Raw genomic sequence first — 23,547 nt, 5'->3', positions numbered from 1 at the left:
CGTACAAGCAAACGATCTTTGCGCAGATATATTGACACCTGATCATATATATACCAGAGTTATTCGTACACAGAAAACAAGAAGCGAAAGAGCATACATGATCGATCCTAGAACCAATCGTGGACGACCCCGATCCTCCGCCACCGACGTGGTGGCGGGAATCGTGATCGAGACACGCTTCTATGCCACTACATGACAGACACGGAAATCGAAGGCGGCGTAACGGAAAGGAGAACAAAACAACACAACGTACACATACACAACACCACAAAGCAGACCCTATTCGGTACCCTAGATCGAGCCCAGACGGGACACGATCGACATATACATACAGAGCCCATCGAGATTGTTCTATACGCGGTAGTTATAAGCCAGGGCGCACATACAAAACCACTCTGCAGCTTTTTGGCCAGCAACAGCATCCGTTCCCCACCGCATCGCCGGCCGTGCGGGGGCCGCGACAGCTGGCGTGGGGGAGGTCCGTGACACTGTTGGTGCTCAAAGAACATGAAGATGGGTTCAGCGCCGTGCGTGGAGCCGAGACCGGGCAGCCAAGACCGAGACAGGGAACGAGAACGAGAACGTGCGATATCTATTGCGATAACACATCGACGCCGGCCGGGGAAGGCAACATGTGGCCGCAACCACAAAGACCGAACACATCTCCCAGGAGAATGACGTGCGCAGGACGGCAGCGGTCCAACAGCGGCGCAGACGTAGATGGTTGTCTGCCGGCGACCGCGGAAGTCGTCACATCGTCGCCATGAGCGGGCGTGGCTCCGGCCCGTTGAACGTAGCGGCCGGTCCTCCCTCAGGGTGACCCACGAAGGGCGACGGTTGCGGGGGATCCTTCGGCAGCGCCTCGCCGCCCGGCTGCCCGTCGTCCGCGCGGGCCTCCTTGTGCTTCTTGTGCGACCGAGAGCCCTCTTCGCCCTTGGCTCGCGAGCGCTTCTTGCTCTTCGTCGGTTCCGCCGACACTGAACCATTCGTAGGGGCAGGCCCAGAGGAGTCGGGCTTCGCAGAGGGGTTGGGGGAAGTGGCGACGGGGGCGCCCATCATCGGAGGGTACCCCATGGGAGGCGCGCCCGGGTACGCGCCGTACGGGTGGGGATACATGGTGGGATAAGGCGGGTAAACGGGATGCGGCATTGGTGGGGCGCCGTTCGGGGCGCCCTCGGGGTGCTGCTGCCCGTCGGCGGGCGGGGGCATGTATCCGTACGGCGGATAGACGAATGGGAACGGGTAGCCCTCAGGAGGCATAGGGTAGCCGGCGGGTGCAGCCACCGGCTGGTCTCCTTCCCCTGCTGAGGCCGTGTCAGCGGTCACATAGTTGGTAGAAATGGCAGCAGAAAACTTGATACTCACCAGTAGAAGGTTCACCAGACGCATTACGATTCTTGCGCTTGTATGGGCCGCGCTTGATACCCTTCTTGCGCTCCTTGCGCACCCCGTCTACACATGTCTCCGCGAGCCCGTACTTGACACATCTGTCACAGGGGCGTGCCTCGTCGCAGCGTTTACAAGCACCGGCGCAATTTGTGCACTGGATAATGGAATATCAATATGAGATGTAGATGCTGAGAATACGCTGGATGTATGCGGCTCGACGAAGCCACAATAGCTTCTGGCTCTCTCATGACGCACCCGCCTGTTCTGGGACAACCGGTGTTTCGTGCAAGATGATAGAACGCGAGAAACACCGGTCGGGTATTGATCGCCATGGTGTATTCCGGAGACACATGACAAAAAGAAGCTTACTCACCGCCATCTTTACTTGCTTGCGCTTTGCTTTGGGCGTAGGCTGCGGTGGGGGCAGACCTGCAGCGTAGGGATACCCTGGACAGTGTTGCATGGAAATACAGGAGATGAGGAGTGATGTCTCAGACGGAGTGAATCAACGTACCAGGCGCTGTGGGTGGCATCGGATACGCGTACACCATTCCAGGTGGCGGCGGGGGGACAGCCATGAAAAACGGCGCAACCGGTTGCGCAGGTGCGCCATTGGGCGCGTTCGGATCGTGATGAGAAGGGTCGGGGACAGGGTAGGCGTAGAAGGGCGGGTACGGGCCAGGTGGGGGAGGGTAGTGGCCACCGTAGGGCGGGGGCTGGGCATATTGTGGAACCGGTGGAGGTTGAGCACCTTCTTGAGGCGACGCCGAAGACGATGACGACGATTTCGCAGGTTCAGAGGACATGTTATGTGACGGATGGTGTACGATGACAGCGAGGAGGGATGAACAAGCGACGCGCAGCGATACGTGGTGGTTGTGAGATCTGTCGGGCGAGCGATGGGTTAGCCATGTTCAGCGATGCTGTAGACGTCGAGGAGGTCGTTCACAACGAAGAGAGAAGGTGCGCGAGCGGCGACGAGCATGGATCTGGGGCTACTCACTCCGACTCAAATCGCCCTTTCCGAATCGTCGCCGCCAGAACTCCCGCCGCCCTTTTCTGTCGCGCACTGCGCCCAAATTCTCTCTCCGTCACAGAGTCAGACTCGATGCCCTCCCGACAACGCCTACATCCCCCAACACAACGAAAGACCGACTCACTGGAGACAGAGCCCGCCGGGCGTCGTAGCGGAGGTGTGGTTTGATGTTAGGGGAGTTCGAAGAGAGTCCACGTGGGAAATGGGCCTCCCAGCTGCGCCTAACTCAGCGCCCAGGGCGCTTAGTCAACAACCGCCTCCTCCGAGTTGACGGCGGGCAAGCACCAGTGGAAGTCCGCGCAGCAGTGCAGCATCTGCGGACGGCCTATTCCAGCCCACAGGTCGGAAGGAGTGTGTGGTGCAATACAGAGTGCGTGAGTTCCCGCGGTCAGCATGCTTGCGCTGACATTACTATATTTTTTCAGCCTAACCAGGCGCGAAGGCACAGGCCTTCTCTATTCCCGTCCGGGGCGGAGGGTCTCGCGTGCGCCGCTTGAAAAGGGCGGTGGTATCTGAATTGTTGCGCGGGAATCCCTGTGGGCGTAGAGCGGGTCCCTTGATAATGCGTCCGATCTGCCAACGGGCGAAATACGCTGTGGTAAATTGTGTACTTCGCTAAGTCAAGTCCGAGCTAATAGTTGCAGCACTTGCGCATCCCGCAGCTGTTGCCCTCACCCTCGCGGAGACCCCTAGGGAGTTGACCACGCTCCGAACAGCATACTCACGGTCTGTCGATGTGGATCTACAAGAATCTCCGGAAGGGCGACATCCTGCCTTCCTCGGTCACCGGTCCCAACGCCCTCGCGGCTACGCTCTTCCTGACGCCGGCTTGATTTCTCATGCTTCCCTCTCTGAGAAGCCGTTCGCACCTCTGGCGATCCCCTCTCTGGTGTAATCCCCTTCTGGCCTAGTTTGACCTGCAGATCACCCTGTACACGTCTAGGCCACTGTATCCTCCAACCTGGTGTAACGGCGGTCTTGTGTTCACCTGTGGATGGGCCCCCGGCGGGACTACTCGGTCCGCTAAACGCTTCTTTGATTCCTCCGCTCGTACATCGGGAATTACCTAAGGGTCTTTCACTAGTACTGGACATGCTGCCTCCTTTCGCGTGGAGGGCGGTGTTGGAGGCTCTTCAAGGCACTCCGTCGCTCTTTTCGCCGTGTCCCGAGTGGCCTGGACGTGCTAGAGGTGCTGCGAAACATCCAGGGCAACAATGGTCCCGCCGGTGCCCGGCTACTCCCCAAGTACCCGGACAGTCAAAGGGCGAGAGCGGCCCACAGCTTCTCGTCTCGGCGTCATGGCTTCTTCCTGAACGCTGGACCGGGAGGCACGCACGCTTGTCGCTCACTTAGTAGCCTGTAGCCACAGCTATGACCACCCCGAAAATATATCGCCGCAAGTGTTCTGAATTCGACTCGTGTCATGATCTGAATCTAACAGAGACATCTCTCTCTCCTACGACAGGTCATCACTAATTTTACAAAGGCCTCGAATATACAGTTTATCTGCAACGCATCCGCAAGGTATCTCGTGGACGTGTGTGGTGTCCTTAGCGGCCATACCTAATATATTTCCCGCTAGTCAGCTAGGCGCATCGCTTACGGAGAGTATCGTCATCTGGGACACGATACGCTCGTTTAATCCCCCACGCGTGCGACGATGGGTATATCACAGTGCAAGCGGAAGCGGTGTGCGTAATACATGTCTTGATATGCTCTAACCTACTGACAGCGGTTTCTGCCTTCGCGTTTTGTTTTGAAGGCACCTATACAAACACATCACCCCAACGACGGCGCCGCGATTCACCTCTATCCAGTTATGCACCTCCATGCCGCTGAAGGGTTGAAGAACGGGAACCTCGCCGTTGCCTCATACATGCCGCCTCAAGCTGGCTGGCGGTTTCCAATATTCTGGCGGCTGCGTTGGTTCTCGTCGTCCAACCCGCATGCCAAGATACATCATCTCCAGACACATCGGAGGTCAGTCTCATCGCCATACCAGTTTCTGAGCTCTCAAGATGCCGCCACAGCTTAGCCCGAGTGGCATTATATCGCTCGGATGTCTCGCGAACGACCCCAGTTATGAACTTCCAAGTCTTTGTACCCCACATCCTCGCGCCACAACTGTTCAACTATAGTGGCATCTTGACTACAACATATACTCGATAGACCTATAACGGCCATATGATATATAACACTCCCCGCCGCTCGTACAAGCATGCCCGACACCTCCCTCTGCCGCGCAGCGTCGCGCTCAGCCCGATTGGTACACTGAGTCGGACCGAGGCGTTGGCTGCAACTTGACGTGACGATCGAGAGTTCTGCATCGCAGTACTTTTCTAGACTTCGAGATGCCGCCTGTCTATTGCCACAGTTCGCGTCCTCCTGCTTGTGATCGGTTCCGACGACGGCCCCGGGTTCTCTACCGCACGACGGTGAAGTTCTCACCCCGAGACTTAGATCTAGTGAGTACATGACGCGTGCATTGCGGATGGGTGCCAAGACAATCGCCCGCTCTAACGACGCCGAGTGGATGGATTTCCCATAATGGCTTATAATGGCCAAACCTTGAACGTGGTTGGCATTTGACATCCCGAGGCGGTTCACCCACGCTTGGCGTACGCACGTTCGTCCCCCTGTCCATCTCGTGCCGGATTTTATAACACCCGGAGTCGACCTTGGTACACCTGTATCGGCAAAATGCATACGGAATGAGTATGAGCGCGTGGAGTAGCTGTGAGGTTTGCGAGCAAGGAACCTACTAGCACAGAGGTGGTTTTCTGCAAAACTTGGCAAGGGCGTAAAGTTCGCCGAGCCGAACTCCAGGATGGGTAGAGCATCCGAGATACCAATGATATCTCCGCTTCCCATGCTTGAGCAGCGTGTTCCCATTCAAGTGAGGTTGGCTGCGACTGCGCTGAGGTCACCGCCGCAGTGCGAGAGCCATCCAAAAAACATGCGATATGCGAGCTGCAGATCATCTTATCTCGCGTGATATTGATCCGAAACCGGTCAGGCACCGGAGGCAAACGGCCGCAAGCTGGGCAGATTTTGCAGGGGCGGCGGCGAAGTCGGCCGGCAAAGAGGGGGTTGACCGGGGAGATCTAGATCTGGCCGGGACTCTTCGCCAGATAACTGACGCGACGCCAAGATAACTCGTCCGCTCTGCGCCACCAACACCCTCAAGTATGACACAGGCTGCCTAGACCCACTCCTCTTTCTCCTCTTGCTTTCATCTCCCTGAGCTCTGTCTCTCCTCTCTCCACATCTCACATTCTCCTGGTCGTTGTTGTCCGATGCCTGGGACCCCCATTGGACCCCTTCTCAAGACTACCTTCGAAGTACACGCGTTTTCCAACCAGCTAACCTCCGGAAGCTAATCAACGCGTTTGGCCGCAGTCGATCCTCGAGGTCTTTCTAATATGTGCTGCTGGGTACTTTCTTGCCAAGAAGGGTATACTTGATAGGACTACGCAGAAGGTACGTTGTATCTTGCCATATGCACTTGGCCTCCCGTTTCGACATAGCGCTCACCTTCATCGCGGTCAGAAACTCAATAGACTTAATGTCTCAATATTTACGCCCTCCCTACTCTTCTCCAAAGTCGCGTTCTTCTTGTCACCAGGTCTGCCATTCTCTCCAAAAGCGCTGCGCGCCTACTGACCGCAATTCTAGCCAAGTTGCGAGAATTATGGGTCATACCCATAGTCTTCGTTGTGACTACACTGGTCTCGATGCTCTCTGCGTACGTGCTTAGTGTTATCCTGAGGTTGAAGAGGTCGCAAAGGTTCGTCTTTACCTGCGAATATGGGACGTGGGGGCTCTAACTCCCCACGAAGGTCATTTGCTATAGCGTCTGCGATGTTCATGAACTCGAATTCGCTCCCCATCGCTTTGATGCAAAGTCTTGTCATCACAGTACCAGGGCTGAAGTGGGGAGATGACGATAACAATGACGCCATGGTGGGCCGCGCGCTCACATACCTCGTGTTGTACTCGACGATGGGCATGGTGGTATGTGTGAACAGACATGTGCCCGCCTCTTTTCCCTCTGATTATTTCACAGGTGCGCTGGAGCTACGGCGTTCGACTGCTATCGCAAGCAGACCCAGAGCCAGTGCAGGCGGAAGACGACGAAGCAAGTCCCCTCTTGAGTCCGGACGAGGTCCCTTTCCCGCCATCGGCCGAAGAAGAACGCGTCCTCCGCCACGAGGGCTCCTCGGGATCGATCGCATCGGAGGCTACCCGCACACTACCGCAGCCCGGTGCGAACCCCGGCCTGTCTGTCGAAGAGGTCGGCGGCCGCAAGTTCTTTTACTCGTTTCCGAATACACCTGCATCACGTCGTGTCGATCTTCCCAATTCGTCATCAGCATCGGGAACGACAACGGAGTACGAGGACGACGATGACACCGAGCTTCCACCTTCACAACGCGCGCGGACAGAGCCCACGTCTTCGCGCTGGCAGTCGCGTATACGTCGCCTTCGGCAAAAGACTCAGAAGACATGGCGCACGTTCAACGAGTTCATGACTACTCCGCTTTGGGCCGCGCTCGCCTCCCTTGTCGTTGCGTGCATACAACCGCTACAACATGCGCTTGACGACCACTTCCCTCCTGTCAAGGGCGCGATCGCGAGCGCGGGCAACTGTTCCATCCCGATCACCCTCGTCGTCCTCGGCGCTTACTTCTACACCCCACCGGACACGGAGGAACGCAAATTGCCTGCGCACCACCAACCACCACGGAGTGCGTCGCGGACGTTTCTGTTCGAGAACGTCCGGGATATGTTCTCGGGCAAACGCCGGGCCGAGCATGGACCCTCGCTGGGGGCGTCCGCGAGCAAGCAGGTACGACCCGGGGAGACGCGGACCGTCGTCGTTGCGATCCTGTCGCGCATGATCGTCACGCCGCTCCTCCTGCTCCCGCTCATGGTCATCTCGACGAAGTTTGACCTGCAGGAAGTCTTCGACGAGTACGTTTCCTTCTGATAAGTGTGTCGGCCACTTGCTGATAATTGTCCTTATAGCCCGGTCTTCGTTGTGTCCAACGTGCTATTGATCGCGTCACCTCCTGCGCTCACGCTGGCGCAAATTACGCAGGCCGCATCTGGGGATGCGTTCGAACGCCTTATCAGCCGCACCATCTTCTGGGCTTACTGCGTCGTTACCCCGCCGTCGACGATTATCTTTGTTGTTATTGGCCTTATCCTCTCGAAGTTGTGAACTTCCGCACCGTGTCTGGCATATATCATAGCACTTCTTTCATTTCTGTGGGTGTTCTCGTTATCTGCCGTACATTTTCCTCGCCTAGCTTCTTGGATCACAGCGAACTAGATATCCTTGCATCTTGTAGTGTACTACCCGAGCACCTATTGTACGTTTTCTACCAATAGAGCTGTTTCGCAACGCATTTGCCCTGCCTCGGGTGGAGCTCGTTTGGCCTTGCTCCAGACGTCTCTCGCATGGACTTTGGCCTTGCTCCACTCCTGATTGGTACTACCCCACGCAAAATCGCCCGTTGCGAAATAGCTCTAATCGTGCGTCTGTTCGATGCACCGGGTGGAAACGGAGCGCTATGCTGGTGCGGATAAGCCTCGGAACCGACCGGCTCAAATGCAGGCCGTTACTTACGGAGCGCCCATCAGGTGCATAGCCACCACTAGGCACCTTCCAAATCGGGCGGGTTCTAGCGAGTTCGAGGACTTTCAGGCCCGTGCTCGAAAGTGCGCGTCACTCCGCGTGCGTGCGCGGTGCGCCGAGGCGGGGTCGGAGGACACGTCGCTCGAGCTGACCAACGTACACGTCGCTCGGGGATACTATAAAGGGCTGCACGCGGGCGGCGGGGAGTCTGCACCAGAGTCAACTACCCCGGACGCGTCTTCCCAGCTCTCGCCTGTGTATTGCTCTCTTCGTCGCTCGCAACATCCGCCCTAGCCCTCCGCTACTCTTTGAATCATCACCCGAGCGCATTCAGCACGATGTCGAGCCCCATTGCCATCCCCATCTCCAACACTTCCCGCCGTGTCGCTATGGTCGCGCGCTCGCTCCCGGCACCCACCACTGGCGGCTTGTACGTACCTGTACACCGCCGCGGCGCATCCGCGTCGTCTCTTCCCGAGCACTCCGTCCTCCATTCGAGGCGCCCCTCATCCCCTATCAGCGTTAACCGCTTTGGTACGTGCGCCCGCGCTTCCTGTGAACGCGACAAGATGTACTGACGACATGCTCACCTCATTTAGACCTTCTCGCGTTGGCGGATATACCCCCTGCATCAACGATACCCCAAACACACACTTATTCACTCACCTCGCTCTTGTCTCTTTCATCATCACCCCACGCCGGCCTCTCCCCTTCCCAACACGCCCAAGTCGCCGCCCACCTTCCCCTCATGCTCGCTCGTTCATCATCACCTTCGCGAACAGCGAAGCCCAAACCCGCGGAGAGTGTAGATGTCGATGCGCCGGCAAGGGCTGATGCGCCGGCGAAGACGGACGTGGCGCGCAGACGGCGCACGGGGCGAAAATCCAGCAGCGCCAAGGCGCGCATGCCTTCCGCTGTCGGCGCGGACGTCGAGGGCAGGCGGCGGCGCACCGCATACGGCGCGGGATGGGGCTGGAGTGCGGCGGAGCGCGTCACCGGCCAGCGGGTCGACTTCGGGAGGGTGCCGCAGCGGGAGGAGAGTTGGCGTGCGACGCGAGTGCTTGCGGCGACAGCGTGAGCGGCGGATAGGTGGAGGCGGTCGCAGGACGTTGGCAGGGCGGAAGAGTGGACACTTGTTCTGCGCCGCATCGGATGTAGTGTAGCCTATTTTGTATGTACGATCAGGATAATTCGGTGGAATGACGCACTACTTACGACGATAAGATGCCATGTGCCGCCTGGCGCCGCCTCTTCAAGGCCTCGACAGCGTCAGAAAGATAGGGCAGAAGCCAACCCTGTGCCTTGAAGATGGACTACGGAAGTGGTCGAACATGCGGAAGAAGACAAGCCTGCGAGCACCGGCACGAAGCGGCGAAAATCAAGCGTGAGCGGCGCAAAGGTTGACGTCCAGCAGTGAAGCGCAAGTACAGTCCTCTCCGAGTCCCGCTCCCCATCCAGATATCCGGAAGCAGCTGTTCCTACCACAAACCTAATAGTCAGAAGACAGAGATGACAGATCCCGCAGCCTTCTTCTTACACGCACCAGCATCGGAGTGGAACCACCGCACTGCACGTCGCAACCACATAGGTCACAAGGGCGAGACGAAGCCCATCCGTGAGAGGCCACGCCCCGAGGTGGTCCTGTTCGAGCCGCAAAGCGACAGATGATCAGGCCACTGTAGCGGCGACTGTCATCGAGCGGCGAAGGCGAGCTCGGGGATTCGTCGCGGCGCGTGGTTCCTCTTCTGCGCGACCGCAGTTGCACACAGATAGTCTCGTAATCGCCGAAGAACCTATGCAACCCAGTGCGCGAAGTGCTACTGGCAGCGGCGGCAGGCAAAGACCTAGTATGACATCGCCGACAAGGATGGGTGGCGTGTTGTAGTAACGCCGCCTAGGATGCAGATGCTTCTTGCCTACTCAAATTCGTGTTGAAGAGTGTTCGTACCTTCACTGAATGCAAGAGAGGTAATCCTTTGCCTCGTTCATACGGCGTGCAACGTTAGCTTACACGGCCGCCAGCTCGTCTGGTCGTTTCTGAATGTTCAGCAGCAGTATATCGGAGCTGGCGTGGCATACACAGAGACCGGGAGGGACTTCATGCGTCTTAAGCGTGTGCCGCCTACTGGCTGCGTCTTGAGCTAGATGAAGCAAGATGTGCGAACTTCTGGCGGGGAGGGAACGCTTGAACCTGCTTGAACGGCACTGACGCGGACGGGCCGAAGGTGCGCCTGGGTGGAGGCTCCGGCTGTTTCCGGACCTCACGTCGTGAGCGCCTGTAGCCGGCTCTTCTCAAACTATACACTCACATGCTCAGAGTACTTGCGGTATGTGCGTCCTCCTCTCTGCGTCTACACGCTGTGCTCAACAGGAACTAGGGTAGGAGGGCCATTGCGGCGGCGGCCATTGCTGTCAGCGTGCACGAGACACGCGACAAGGTGTGCTCGTCCTTTTCCCATCCCCAGCAGTTTCACCAATTAACACACCCTCAAGATGCCGATCTACCCCTCACCCGACTCAGATGTGGTCCTGGTTGAGACACCATCGGAACTCGAAAAGCAAATAGGCGTTTCCCGGCGAGCCGTGACGACGACGTACCTGGACGCACACAGTAGAGTGCAGAGCGTCATCTCGCGATGGATCGGCGTGGAGCAGGCGGTCGAAAGTGCGTGTCGTTTACATCTTCATATTTCCTGCATAATCAACTCTGGTGCGCTTGCGATAGGCAGGGTGAAGTCCCTGGTCGCCCCCGACGAACCGCTTACCCCTGGCATCCTCTACGTCGGCGTCGCCACGCTCACAGGCTCTGTCCTCGCCCGTAACCGCATCTTCTGGCGGCTTACCCTCCCCCCTACGCTACTCATCCTCTCCCTCAACCACTTCCTTCCCAAGACAACGCACAACGTGTCGTCCTACCTCGCTGAGCTGGAGGAGAAGCACTTCCCCGCTTTCGCGGAGAAGCACGAGATCGCGAAGCAACACAGCGCGATGACGTGGTACCGCGCTAAGGACGCTACGCAGAGCGGTAGGGAGAAGTTCTCGAGCGGAGTCGCGGCCTTGGTGGGCAGAGTAGAAGAGGCGACGGGGCTGAAGCTGCGCGAGACGCTCGGATGGAGAGACAGGGTCGTCAGTGGTGCTGAAGTGAAGGCGCGTGAGGTGGTAGAGACCGCAAAGGAGTCCGCTGCGACTGTCAAGGGTGTAGTCAACACCAAGGTCGAAGAGGCGAAGGTTGCCGTAGCGCAGAAACCGGAGGAGCCCAGGAGACTAGTATAACCTTGTTTGACTGTAGTTTCCGTTTTCAAAACCAGAGAGGCGAGGACTTTTGCCATTGCGCGCGCGCCGACGGGGATGTCGGCGAGCAGCTTCTAAGGATTACCTGTTCACTCGGTTCCAGACACTACGGAGTGTGTCTCATGAGCACAGGTGGATCAGCGAGAGCTAGTCAGTCATTTCTCATTGGCAGCGAGACACTATTGCATACATTTTGGCTCTCTGCGCGACCTCAGGTTCACTTCTCATGGGCGGAATGGGAGACTCTCAAGATGTCGAGCAGGTTTACGGGATGGTACGAGGACAAAGAACGCGTGGGCTGGAATACGCCGCGCGACACCACCCGATGCGACGTACACACTCGTCCTCCCCACCGAGTTCAAAAGATCTGAGTGTGAAAGGTCTGCCTCTGGGAGAGTAGACGCGACGCTAGATCTTCACTAGTGGCGGGACTCATCGACACCTTCGGACCCCCCTCACAAGAGGTTTTAATATCGTCTGTTGCCTCTGAATGCATAGAGGCTGCTTTACGAGCCTGATCAGATCATACGGGGCCCGAACGCTAGCGATGTGAGAGTGTAAGTGAAGAACGGGAGCGTCATTCGATTGGACCGTCGGCAGAAGTACTGGGTATGAGCTCACAGTTCGAACACGAGGCGGGAGTCGGCGTCGCGCGAGAAGAGCGCTAGCTTCCTCAGGGACGGTGCGGTCAGAACGGTACGATCACTGGCAGCGCTAGCCTGAGCTTCCTTTTCCAGCTGTTATCAGAACGATAGGCCCCTCGTAAAATAAATCACACAGAGGCAATTCGAGCGGAGATCAAATATTTTTCTATACTGCGTTCAAGACAAAAAAACAGTGCTGTACGGAGACTACAAAATGGCGTCGTCGTCGGTTTCTACAACGCTATAGATGACAGTAGTAGGGACGTCAGAAAAGGGGAAACAACTGGGAGTACGAACCCGACACTCGAGGGTCATTCGACCAGTACGGGCACCGGGAAATGGTGTTATAAGGCGGCGGGCACAGGACTTACAGAGCTTCGGATTGAAAGGAGACTCACGTGAATGGATGACATATGTACCGTGCTACCAGTCTCGGCATGGAAAGAGGGCCTTCGGGAATTGAGCGTACTCGCAATCACATATACTCATGCCATGACAAGGCTGCCACCCACGCAGTAGGTCATACGTATTCAGCTCACGGCTGGAGTGATCGTTGCGAGAGTGTCAAAAAACGCACCAGCCCTGTAAAAAGGCCGTGTCACTGCTCATCGGCCTTTGCGAGCTTCTTAGCCTCCTCCGAGCTACCCAAAGAGCGAGGCTGGATATGTAGTAGTGGGGGTGGCATGTCCAGTCGTGCGCGAGGGAGACATAGCAAGAGGGGCGATGGAAGTGGGTCGTGGAGTGGTGAGCGAAGGTGGGGGATGGGCGGGTGCCACGTCGCTATATAGCCTCGTTACAGTCACGATGTGACATGTTAAGAGAGATATCGTGGACTTCCATGGGTACATGGCGTCGCATGGCGGGTGACGAGCAGGGACTAGTGAGCAGTGAGCGGTGGGCAGAGAGCGACGAGCAGCGTGTGGTTGACCAGCAACAGCGAGCGCTGCGGTAGGAGGGCGCGCGGTCTGCCCCGCGCCGCGCCACCGGATTAGTCATTCATTTGATACTCCGCTCTCTGCGACTTTTTCGGAGGGGGCCTATCGTTCTGATAACACTGCCAACAGCTGTCAGGGACGGTGCGGTCAGAACGGTACGATCACTGGCAGCGCTAGCTTCCTGTTCGTGAACGGTACGGTCAGCGCTCTTTGACCTCGCATATGTACACTGCCACCAAACAGCAAATGCGTACCCAACGCTACGCACTTATAAGCAGCGGGGTTGCGCCAGCCATTGCTCCATCCAAAACACCCTGCTACCGCCGAGCTACTCTCTGTACCCGTTCAGCTTTAGAGCGTACGTCCACGTTGGAACATATCCCCAATGCCCCCTGCGACCCCTTCGCGGCTTCGGCTGGCTCAACCGGTCCACGCTACCTTCGACGACACGGCCGTTGGACCTAAGGGTAAGTACACCTCAACCTTGAGGGAGTGTCGTTGCACATAGCATACGCTTGACATGTCGCACCAGGCTATCCCGCTTTGCGAGAGCGGAGTCGCCAAAGCACACGTACTGTCGCACTTGCGGTAGGTGTCGCTCCTGCACAGAGACGATGTGTATTGGTTTATTGGTGTGACATCACAGTGTTTGAACTGCCGCGAAATCAAGAAGAAGTGCAGCGGTGGCAATCCGTGCAGGCCCTGCATCGAGAAGGGCAAAGCGCACACATGCGTCAGAGCGACGAAGAAGATACGAGTTCGCGCAGGGCAACAGACGCTTCCTTCGGAGCCTGCGGGTCAGTTTTTTTGACGAAACTGCGGCCTTGTATATTACGTACCTCTGCTAACGTCCTCTGATGCAGGTTTGCCTTCCCTGCCTGTAAGCCAGGGGGCACCTGTGCCCGTCGCGATGGCCTCAGCGCCAGCTCCGAGCGCTGATGCCATGTCATTTTCGCCACGCGAAGTTGGCAGTGCGCATGTTACCCCTCCTTTCTGGTCGACGGTTGGCCACTCCGGAGAGCAGTACCCCATGGACGTCAATGTCCTTTCTGGCGCCGGAGGCTGGCAGTGCGAGATGATGAACACAGCGTCGGAGGGGTACCATCCGCGTCACTGGGTCGAGCCCGCCTCTGATATGGCGGCATTCGGCCGCGGTCAATACATGGCGTCCAACGGGGCCTACCAATACGACGCAGGCATTGCGGCATTCCAGAGCACGGGGTTTGGCGCACAGCTGCCGCAGCTGTTCTTCACCTTCTAGTCATCCGAGTTGCAGGGCGGCGCGCCGCTCTCGATACCCTCGGACTCCTGCCGTTGTACTGATAATTAGTTACGGATCTCCTAGTGCTTACCGTCTCGCTCCTCTGCTTGGTTTTCCCGATTGTTGTCATCCGTTAGTCGTTCCTTTCTCGGTAGTAACAAATGTATATCGCGCTGTGATTAGATCTGCTCTGTCAATGTTGATGTGGTCTAAGTGAAAAGCATACATTTGGGGCGAGACTGACGCTGAGTCGTCTACAGTTGATAGAAATACAAGGCCCGGGGATCAGCCGGTGTCTACGAACGCCATCTGCCGCCCATGCAGCGATGGTCAGGACAGACCTGCGCAATTGGGATATATCTATCAGACTGTGCCACACGCTCTATCCCGTCCGTGTAATCGGGACTCACCGGTAGTTCAAAGCATGTCTGGGCCCCCAACGTGCGCGCGAACGGGGATAAGACACGCACAGTCGCGTCTTGCAGTTCGAGTACTGGCAGCGCAGGTGTAGCCGCAGGATGCCTGACAGAATGCCCATTTGAGGCGTACGCGAGAACGTGTGACTCACCATGCGCTTTCGTCTATGCCTTGCGCTCTCTACGGGAGGCATGTCCAAAAGGGGGCGCCGTCTGAGCGGGTGTGTACCGATTCGGCGGGAGAGCTCTACACGCTGCATCCTCCATATGACGAGCGTGTTCGCGTGCAGGACTGCCTAGAGCCGACGTGTACGGCGATGGTCTGCAGCAATGCGTTGCCCAGACTGTCAGGGGCACCAGGATGCGGTGATAGTCGCGGGTGAGAGATCCCAGTTCGCGCGAGCCCCGGCAATATGGCTGGTTATCGGGGAGAGGAGTCGGTAAGCCATGATGGGCAGATAGGAGAGCGTGAATAAGTAGGACGATCATGCCAACCAAGGAGATGACCACTGAGTTCGCGTTCGGGTCAAATGGAGTGGCCCCAGGTGGGGCTCACTTGCAACTTGAAGGGGCCGGGGTCTCCGCGAGTTTGGGGTGTGCAGCGAGGAGCTAGCGCAGATAGCCCAGGGTGAGGTACGCGCGACGGTAGGACGAAGTTATCATCACTGGATGTGACCGGACAGCCATTCCAGACAAGATAAATCCCCGGGATCGGGTGAAAAAATCGGATAGAGTCCCCAATTGCGGACGTACAACACTGAGTGGTACCGCAATTCGCGGTGATCCGGAGGTATCAAGTACGAGACGCCGCCGCAGTGGTTAGGGAATCTACTGAGGTTTCGCTATGGCAAGCGGTAGCGAGTGGGAAGAGGCAGGAACTTGCAGACGCTCTCGGATGGTGGCTGTGGGGAGTTAGCCCGCGTGGCACGCATTCATCGAATATTCATCCGGCGTGGTTTGACTCAAACGCTTTCTCTTATTACACTCACTCGTTCAGCGCGATCGACGATCGGAGGCAGTTCCTTTCCGAATCCCATGGCGCGAATCCTTGAATGCTCCTTGTCTAGGGCTCTGCATCGCTAATCTATGCACTGGCACGCCAAGAGGCTGCTCAGACTGGCTCCTGACAATCTCCGGCCTCATCTGTTCTGTATTAGCGTCTCTGCTTCAATCTCATCGTCTATCGCTGTGTCTGGTGCTCGTTGCCAGGTGTATGGGACCCGAAGCATGTTGTATCCTCTAGGCCCGCAGTAGATGGACATGAAGCAAGTCCGCTGCTGAATGTTCGCACGAAAGCTGTCTTGTTCGACCCATCAGGTACATACATAGGAATGCGTCCTTCACCACAGACATAGGTCGGGACCAACCACCGGCGCATCGGAAGGTCAGCACACAGTACCGCACCTGGTGCAGCCTTCGGCGTGCACGTTGAAAAGGTCAGTGTCGTAGTTTATTCTTCCTGTCCATTTTCTTGAACACGGTTACATCCAGCAGTGCCAATTTTCCGGTTCAATGTTAGCATCAGGGATGTGCCTGGACTATAACGGCGAGAAAGACCTCCGGCTCCTTCGTCTTAGCGTAAGGACGAAGTCAACATTGCCGTGCATGCGCTACCTACGGCGCAAACCCCACAATGCCCGGCACACGCTCAGAGCAACTCCGCTTTCGACCGGCTTCACGTCGCTTGTTGTTGCTATAGCATGCGCATGATGACCAATCTCCTCCTGACGAACCTGGAGGATCCGCACGCTGCCTGCGCATCACCATCCGCCGCGCGGCGCATCGCGCACATCGCCTTCCAAGGCCGTTCAGGACATTTTTGGTACGAGAGCCGGGCAAAGCATGAGAGCTCGCCCAGAGAAAAAAATCGCGTATTGTGGGTGTGTGTCTTTTCCTGCTGGATGTGCCGGCTAATCGCTGACAGCGTGCCTTTTCATTTCAGCCCCGTCATCCCAAAGAAAGGAGGGTGCCCCTGTCCTTGGCAATGGGGGTCACGATATGAACCTACACGGCGCGCCGACGCTACAGTGCAGGCGGACACGTCGGCCTGCTGACGATGAGCCGGCCAACCATGTCGCTCAAGGACTGCCAAAAACAGCCCCGGGTGGGTCAGGGCCAGAGTCATCCGTCTCGTACGCCTCTCCCAAGCTCTCGTCCGTGCACCAACAACAACTCCACTGCAGACTCGTCGACCGTCTTCTCACGTACACATTCAATGCAATGCACCCCCGCTCCGACGACCCTTGCGACAAAGCACTCGCTCCCGACAGCTATCGTCGGCGGCGTGCACCAGCGCGCCGCGTCCGCATCACTACGGTCTCCCGCACACTGCCCTCTACATGAGACGCGCCTCGTCGCCCGCTAGCATGAAGCACCTGGTGCGTGCATTTGCGCCCCTCGTATGTACACCACTGACGATGCGCACACCTCATTTAGGTCTATTTGGTTGATTTTGCCTGCGCGGGGATACCCTCTATAGCGACGATATTCGAAGCATCCATCTATTCACTCACCTCACGCCGGCCCCTTCCCGTCCCAACAGGCCAAGTCACCGCCTCCACCACCGGCACCCTCACGAACGGCGAAGTGCGAATGCGCATAGAGTGCGGGTGCCGATGAAGCTTGAGAAGGCACATCGGCGACGTGCGATCCGGACTTCTAGCAGTCTGAAGGCATTTTGGTACAGGCGCTTAGCCGTTTTTGCCGACGCCGACATTTGCAAACCCGGAGGCCTCGTTCCGCGACCATTCAAATCACCCACCCAGTGTACCATAGTCCGGAAACACTGCGTCGCCATCCCGCCATGGAGAAGCATATCAGTCTCTAAACTTTTCTGCGAATGCGAATAACCATGCTTGCCATCACATCCCTATCCCCCGTGTCTTCGTCGCCAACCACCGCTACTGTCTTTTGCGGAGTGCGCCATGCGTCCGTGACATCCATCCTGTGGCGTGGTCAGTTATGGTGCGTCTTCCCCATCTTACGGGACATAGGGAATACATGTTCACCTCCTTCAGGGCTTCATTTTTCGGCGGATATGGTGTGCTTTGCATCTAAGTCTGCAATTCGGTGCATAACCACTGAAAATTGCCACTTTCAAACATTCCCAGACCCCGTCTTCCTTGTCCCCGCCCTCGTCCACGTCACCTATTCCGATTTCGAAGCCGCACTCTCCACCTTCGTCCACCCTCATTCCCGCAAATGCTACCCTCCGTGCGTGTGTGGGCCCTCTCGGGCATCCAACCTCGAGGCCGCTTTTCTCGCGCCTACCTATCATGCTCCCGACGCGAAACACATAATTGCTCACCTTACTCACCCGCCTTCTCCCAATCGCTCCACACCCTCCCTTCGTCTCCGCGCGTCCGAGACGTCTCGTCACTCATGTGCCGCTGGTTTGCCTTGCTGTTCGCGCACAGCCAGGTTCAAGCCCGTCCCTAAGAGCCCAAGCATCGACACGCCGATGACGCCTGATGGCCCGACAAAGACCGAGGCCGTGCGCTGTCGGCGTGACATCGAAGGGAGGCGACGATGGCGCAGCATATGGCGTACCGAGGTAGGAATCAAGCTCTGCGGAGCGTACTTCCGGGTAGAGGACATTTTCGAGGTAGATGAATTTTTATTCGTGACGTATGTCCTTCTCATTGACTCCGAAAGCAAACTGAAAACGAGTCCGATTCCGATGCCTGGGCATCCGATCAAGACGTCAGCCGAATGTTGCAGTATCCGGTAAGATACAAAAGCTTCAGCCTGCCATCATGCCTTTAAACATGAAATTCCCAAACGACTGCCAGATGTATCAAGATACCTCCGCCAGCTTATCACCACACGCCTACATAACCACGGAGCATGGAGGTACGTCTTCTCTGCGAGCATTTGACCTCTCATCGCCCGCCCTTCTTATGCCTTGCTCCTAGTGAGCTGACTAGCCTGGTGGGAGTCGAATTCGACGAGAAGTGCACAACAAACACCAGGGTCTGTGACCAGCCTGAGGAGCGCAGCGCTAAAGTTATCAAGCACAGGCAATCATGCCTTGACAAACCTTTGGTCGACGTCACCTCATCCCAACATCCACGTTGTAGGACTTCCTGACTGCTCTTACACCATTCTCTCCGAAGTAAGAGCAATGAGCTTTCTCTCGAATCCGTCCTATGTGACGCCTGCGGTCCCAGAGCGGACTGCGCCGCCTGCGGCCCGAGAGTTTGCTGCGACGCCCGTGGCCCCAGAGCGGAGTGCGCGCCAACGCGTGTATCTGGCGGTAGGTGCTACATATGCACCTGACTAGAAAAGTGTCTAATTTTTCAGCTGACGTAGTGCACCAATTGTCGCGTAGTCAAGAAAAAATGCGACGGTGGCGAGCCTTGCAATCGTTGTCGCCATACTGGCATCGCAAGCCTGTGTACCAGACCCATGCAGAGGGCTCAGGTACGCGGAGCCTGCACAACGCTAGCCACACAGGATGCAGTCCCACCGTTTTATTCTGGTTAGCATCTCTGGCTCCTTGTGTCTAGATTGTCCTATAACTGGTCCCATAGCACCGTCATACAGCTTTAGCAATCAGCTAGAACCATCAATGCTCGGCCCAACCGTGCCCTCGAGCCTCACCGATGACTCCACGCGCCGCTTCGTCGGCTCTGACGACAAGGCCGTAAACTAGATGTCGACCCTACGTACTCTAATCACTCCGAGTCTGCAGGTCACTGCGCGATGACGGCGCTTCTCCCCTTGAGTACTGGTAGTGCGCGATGAAAGGGACGAGGCCCTGCGAGCCGGGGTGAAAAGGCCGGCCTGTGGGTATGACAACTTCAAAGTACACACCTGCAGCGGTCCGCGGGTCGATGGCGATGATCTTCTACGCGGGTGTTTGACCGGTACAGTCTCCGTCTCGCCAGCGCAAATGGGCTTCTTCGCGGGTAAGATACAGTGGGCGATCGTACTGGAGACCTTCAGCTCCTTGGTGGTCTACTAGCGATGTGTGTATATGCGCGCACAGTGCGATACATCATGATGAGGCCTACCAGCACGTTGAGTGTCGCGTTGAGGCCCATCTCGACTCGTCATAAGTTGTTGAAATTCTTGTTGAACATCTGGAGGAAGCTCTGTTTGTGATAGATCAACCTCCCTCCCGAATCGAGCAACACGACGGCACCGTTCGTCGAGCCTGATAAAGATGTTATCACCAGATAGCCGACTCGGGCCCTGATCGAAGACCCAACAAAGATATCGATCACATTGTCAATGTCCTACGCCGGCTTCTACAGAAGTTTCTAGTAGTACAGAATGGTCAGAAAATATGGGAAAAGGCGTCAGAGGGCACACTCACCTTAGAAGCGCGCTCAAAGTGCTCCGCGCTGTTGCATTCGGTGTAGAGATGCCCCAGCTCGACTTCACTAATGACTAGATTTGAACCCTCCTTCGACGGGCCTCTAGAGCAGACCATGGCCCGCCCACCCGTGTTGGGAAAGGGCGTCTCGAGGAGGCCTTATGCAAGACTGACGGCGACTCGAGTCAGGGGAAGCGCACACTTGACGCCCGCAACCAGCCACTGGGGATCGCGCGTGATATCGTCGAAGATAACCGTCGACAGGAACATGTACTGTCGCACGGCAGGAGGAAGCGTGTACCGTAGAGGCCTACATAGGTATGGGGTGTCAAGGAGGGCGGCGTGGCGCGGACTGTGAGCTCTCTCTGAAGGAGTGTACTACTTGCCTATGCCGCGGAACACCCGAAAAAATTGCTGTGGCCTGCATAGTACGGCTAGTGCACCTGATTTTATCCACGAATTGATTAACAGACATGGAGACTCGTACGGACGAGATACTAACCAGGGCCAGCGGAAATGATAGAACTCGCTGAAACGGGAAAGCGGGGTGATATGTTTCTGGATGAACCTTGAATTCATCACGATCCACGGCGCACGCATGTTTCGGCGACGAACAGGAAGGCAGGCAGTACTGCGACACCGCGCGAGAGGGTGTGGTCGTCGGTGATGAACCTGGACAGCAGCTTGGAGAGGAAGTTGATGCTAGAGAAGTCTTTGCATTGAAAGGGGAATGCATTGCCCTGCAACTATAAGCGACAAATCTAGAAAATTTCACAAACATCAATCTGGCAGTGTAGAAAACGCAGTTCGCATTGTATGGGTGAGCATTAGCGTACTCAGCTCACCTGGAGGGTTCAAGATCGCGCGACACAGCTGTTGGGAGGTCATGGGCTCGGCGAGTTCTCCAGAATGCTTTTTTCTGTTTGAGGTATGCGCATACGGCGGAGATAGGCACAACTGTGCGGGTTGCCGCTGCCGTAGACGACATTGCCAAACGCACGCGTATGAGACCAGTGGGCCTAATGCCAAAATGCGCCTTTCGCGCTCCTCGCCGTCTTCGAAGTTGTGCAGACTATATACGATTGTCAGATGCCGCACCGTCTGTGGGTTAGTGTGTGCTTACCGGCGACTCGGAGCCCAGACGATTTGAACATGCGAATTTATGAGGATTCGACGTTACAGGCGGAAAGTCGAGTCTCCTCTGGTACGCCGCTCACAGGCAGAGAATCCTGATCTTCGACAGAGCTGTCGTCCGTGCACTGGGCTTTGGATGTGGAGGGTCATGGGTGCGTAGAGGATGGAGGCTCGTATTGGCGCTGGCAGTGGAAGCGGATAGATATCGAGATGACGTGATATGGCTGTGCCATGTTTGTTTTCAGCTGATTGAAACCTCGTCATTGTACCACCACTCGTCTGTGAATCCGCCTAGTAGCGGTCGCGCGCGTTATCGAATGCAACGCTTCCCGAACAATCATTTTCATCCTGCGCGGATCCGCCAAAAGCCGCCAAAATACCTTGTCAGGCACCACGTCTTGGCGAGGCCTCAAGCAACTCCCGACGTGTACCTTGCTGGCGTGTCTGCTCGCTCGTGCACCGTCTATCTCTCTCCTCTCTATAGCTCTGCAATACCTGCTCCATTCCGATCACCCGTATCGTATTCGGTGCATACACTCACATGCGGCCTAACTCGGAAGGGCGCAAGATCAGGCCCGCGACCCATCGTCCGCCGCGGAGCGCCTCACGGACGGTACCTGTCGAGAATGTCTGGGGTTTTCAGAAAAGCGCATGGTGGGGCCTAGACAACCGCTCGGGGCGCCAGCAGGCAAGCAAGTACGGCCGGGGGAGACACGTCGTCGGCGTCGCCGCGATCCTGGCGCCCGACGAAGTCTGGCCTGCGGGACGAGTACGTTCTCTTCTGATGGATGGTCCATCTACTTGCTGACTGCCCAATATCTTACCATTCTAGCCGTTTTCCTGTGGTGTCAAACGTCCTTGCGACAGAGCGCAGGAGCTCACTTGGGGCGTCGACGAGCAGGCGAGTATTCCCGGAAAGGACGTGTACCGTGGTCTGTCCCATCGGGCACGATTGCCTCACGCCGCTGCTTCTACTCCCGCACATGGACATTGCGACAAATTTTGACTAACAGATCATCGAAACGTACGTTATCTCCTGCTGGATGTGCTTGCTCCCCGCTGACAGCGTTTTATACCTTTCAGCCCTGTGCTGGTGGTGTCGCGGGCTGCGGATCGCATCACTGCTCGTACTGTTCCTCGCACACATCCCTCAGGCCACGTAGGAGATCTATTCGAGTGGCCCATCAACTATGCCATGCTCTGGGAATACCGTGTCCTCGGACCCGTCGTCGACGATCCTCGCCATCTTCACATGCCTGCTCCTTACATTTGGGACGTCACGATGGCACGCCTAGCCCGTGTCGTAGTCCATTTCTATGTACGTAGTGTTCTCACCAGTTTACATTCTGCACCGCTCACGCCGGATTTTACAGTCCGCAAACCTCGGAGTGCCACGCCCTGTCCTCAGAGGTGTCCATCGTGCTGCGGACTCGATCGTGGCAAGAGGATACGCTGCCCCCGCCATTTATGAGCTGGCCAAGACACATCGGTCGAGGGTTTATCCAGGGAGCTGCGTCCGCCGTCAACTGTATCCTCGAATTCAACCAGCACAGGGTCGGCCAGTGCCACCCATGCCTCTAATGCTTCTCATCGTATCATACACAACGCACCCGCCCCAGACAACACTCAGCACTAGGGCTAACGACCGATACAAACCCGTGCGTCTGCACGGCGCGTCAGCGCCGACCGTCACAACATGTTCTGCTGTCCAATGGAGGCTCCCTCAGTCCGATCAGCTATGGTAGGAGTGCCCCAACTCGCACGCGCTACTTAATGTACTGACGACATGCTTACCTCATCCAAGGCTTTCTAGTTTGGCGAATATGATACTCCTGCGACGTTATCTGAAACGCACGATTGTCCACTCACCTCCTTCCCGATTACGCCCGGAACCGATCTACCTCTTCGTCCCCGCACATCCAAGACACCTGGAATCCCCACCACGCCGCTGCCCTTCCCCACCCTCCGCACGGTAAAATTCGAGCCTGCTCAGAGCTCATGCGCCGACGCGCCGAAGAAGCCTGTTGTGCCGACGAATCCTGATTGAGACGATGCGCAGACGGCACGCGGAACGGAACTCACGCGCCGCGAATGGCGTTTGCTGTCGGCGCGGACGTCAAGGGCAGGCGGCGGCGCACCGTGTACAACGGAAGGCATGACCATAGCTCCGCGAGGTGGCCTCAGTGTAACGACCCAGGATCGGGTCGTTACGGGCATCGTACATCCACGAGCCCAGCGCCGTACGCGCTGGGCAGAGATAAGATAATGATGTATTAAATAGACGCGTGCGGCGTGCGGGTATTCGGAACCCGCGCGCCTAGTGCGGGCAGCCTTTCTACCTGCCCCACTATCCTACGAGTACGCCGAGCCTCAATAGAGCCCGGACCAGAGTACTTGCGGGAAAGGGGCTACAGATTGCGCCCCCCCATACGTGAGTTTTACACTTTTTACTCTCACCGTGATATTCGCCCGATTTGGGG

At 56.9% G+C, this 23,547-nt stretch overlaps 6 protein-coding genes across 6 annotated transcripts; 4 read left to right on the top strand and 2 right to left on the bottom strand.

Moving 5' to 3' along the window:
- Positions 1-21: 21 nt before the first annotated feature.
- Positions 22-2,274, bottom strand: TRAVEDRAFT_60256 (uncharacterized protein). Its single transcript, XM_008044008.1, has 4 exons — positions 1,904-2,274; positions 1,763-1,836; positions 1,366-1,543; positions 22-1,304 (listed from the first exon to the last, which is right to left on the bottom strand). The coding sequence occupies exons 1-4, from the start codon at positions 2,193-2,195 to the stop codon at positions 751-753; spliced, it is 1,098 nt and encodes a 365-aa protein (XP_008042199.1). The 5' UTR covers positions 2,196-2,274; the 3' UTR covers positions 22-750.
- A 3,432-nt stretch (positions 2,275-5,706) lies between these two features.
- Positions 5,707-7,830, top strand: TRAVEDRAFT_60255 (uncharacterized protein). Its single transcript, XM_008044007.1, has 7 exons — positions 5,707-5,766; positions 5,825-5,905; positions 5,975-6,050; positions 6,101-6,212; positions 6,265-6,439; positions 6,492-7,399; positions 7,454-7,830. Exons 1-7 carry the CDS (start codon positions 5,722-5,724, stop codon positions 7,647-7,649), a joined length of 1,593 nt encoding a protein of 530 aa, XP_008042198.1. The 5' UTR covers positions 5,707-5,721; the 3' UTR covers positions 7,650-7,830.
- A 574-nt stretch (positions 7,831-8,404) lies between these two features.
- Positions 8,405-9,281, top strand: TRAVEDRAFT_73917 (uncharacterized protein; the record flags this gene model as incomplete). The annotated part of the gene is made up of 2 exons (XM_008044006.1): positions 8,405-8,600; positions 8,666-9,281. The coding sequence occupies 2 exons, from the start codon at positions 8,405-8,407 to the stop codon at positions 9,142-9,144; spliced, it is 675 nt and encodes a 224-aa protein (XP_008042197.1). The 3' UTR covers positions 9,145-9,281.
- Positions 9,282-10,559: 1,278 nt separating this feature from the next.
- Positions 10,560-11,339, top strand: TRAVEDRAFT_39308 (uncharacterized protein; the record flags this gene model as incomplete). The annotated part of the gene is made up of 2 exons (XM_008043655.1): positions 10,560-10,731; positions 10,792-11,339. The coding sequence occupies 2 exons, from the start codon at positions 10,560-10,562 to the stop codon at positions 11,337-11,339; spliced, it is 720 nt and encodes a 239-aa protein (XP_008041846.1).
- A 1,982-nt stretch (positions 11,340-13,321) lies between these two features.
- On the top strand, positions 13,322-14,197 carry TRAVEDRAFT_22691 (uncharacterized protein; the record flags this gene model as incomplete). Its single annotated transcript, XM_008043520.1, has 4 exons — positions 13,322-13,403; positions 13,469-13,524; positions 13,583-13,733; positions 13,800-14,197. The coding sequence occupies 4 exons, from the start codon at positions 13,322-13,324 to the stop codon at positions 14,195-14,197; spliced, it is 687 nt and encodes a 228-aa protein (XP_008041711.1).
- A 6,314-nt stretch (positions 14,198-20,511) lies between these two features.
- TRAVEDRAFT_131272 (uncharacterized protein) lies at positions 20,512-20,670 on the bottom strand (the record flags this gene model as incomplete). The annotated part of the gene is made up of 1 exon (XM_008044005.1): positions 20,512-20,670. A coding segment is annotated over one exon (159 nt), but the record flags the coding sequence as incomplete, so codon positions are not given.
- Between the last annotated feature and the right edge of the window lie 2,877 nt (positions 20,671-23,547).

Source organism: Trametes versicolor (genome assembly GCF_000271585.1).
Source record: "Trametes versicolor FP-101664 SS1 unplaced genomic scaffold TRAVEscaffold_10, whole genome shotgun sequence".
NCBI classification, from domain to species: Eukaryota; Fungi; Basidiomycota; class Agaricomycetes; order Polyporales; family Polyporaceae; genus Trametes; species Trametes versicolor.
Note: the sequence above shows the minus strand (reverse complement) of the source record. Positions and strands in the feature narration are given on the sequence as shown.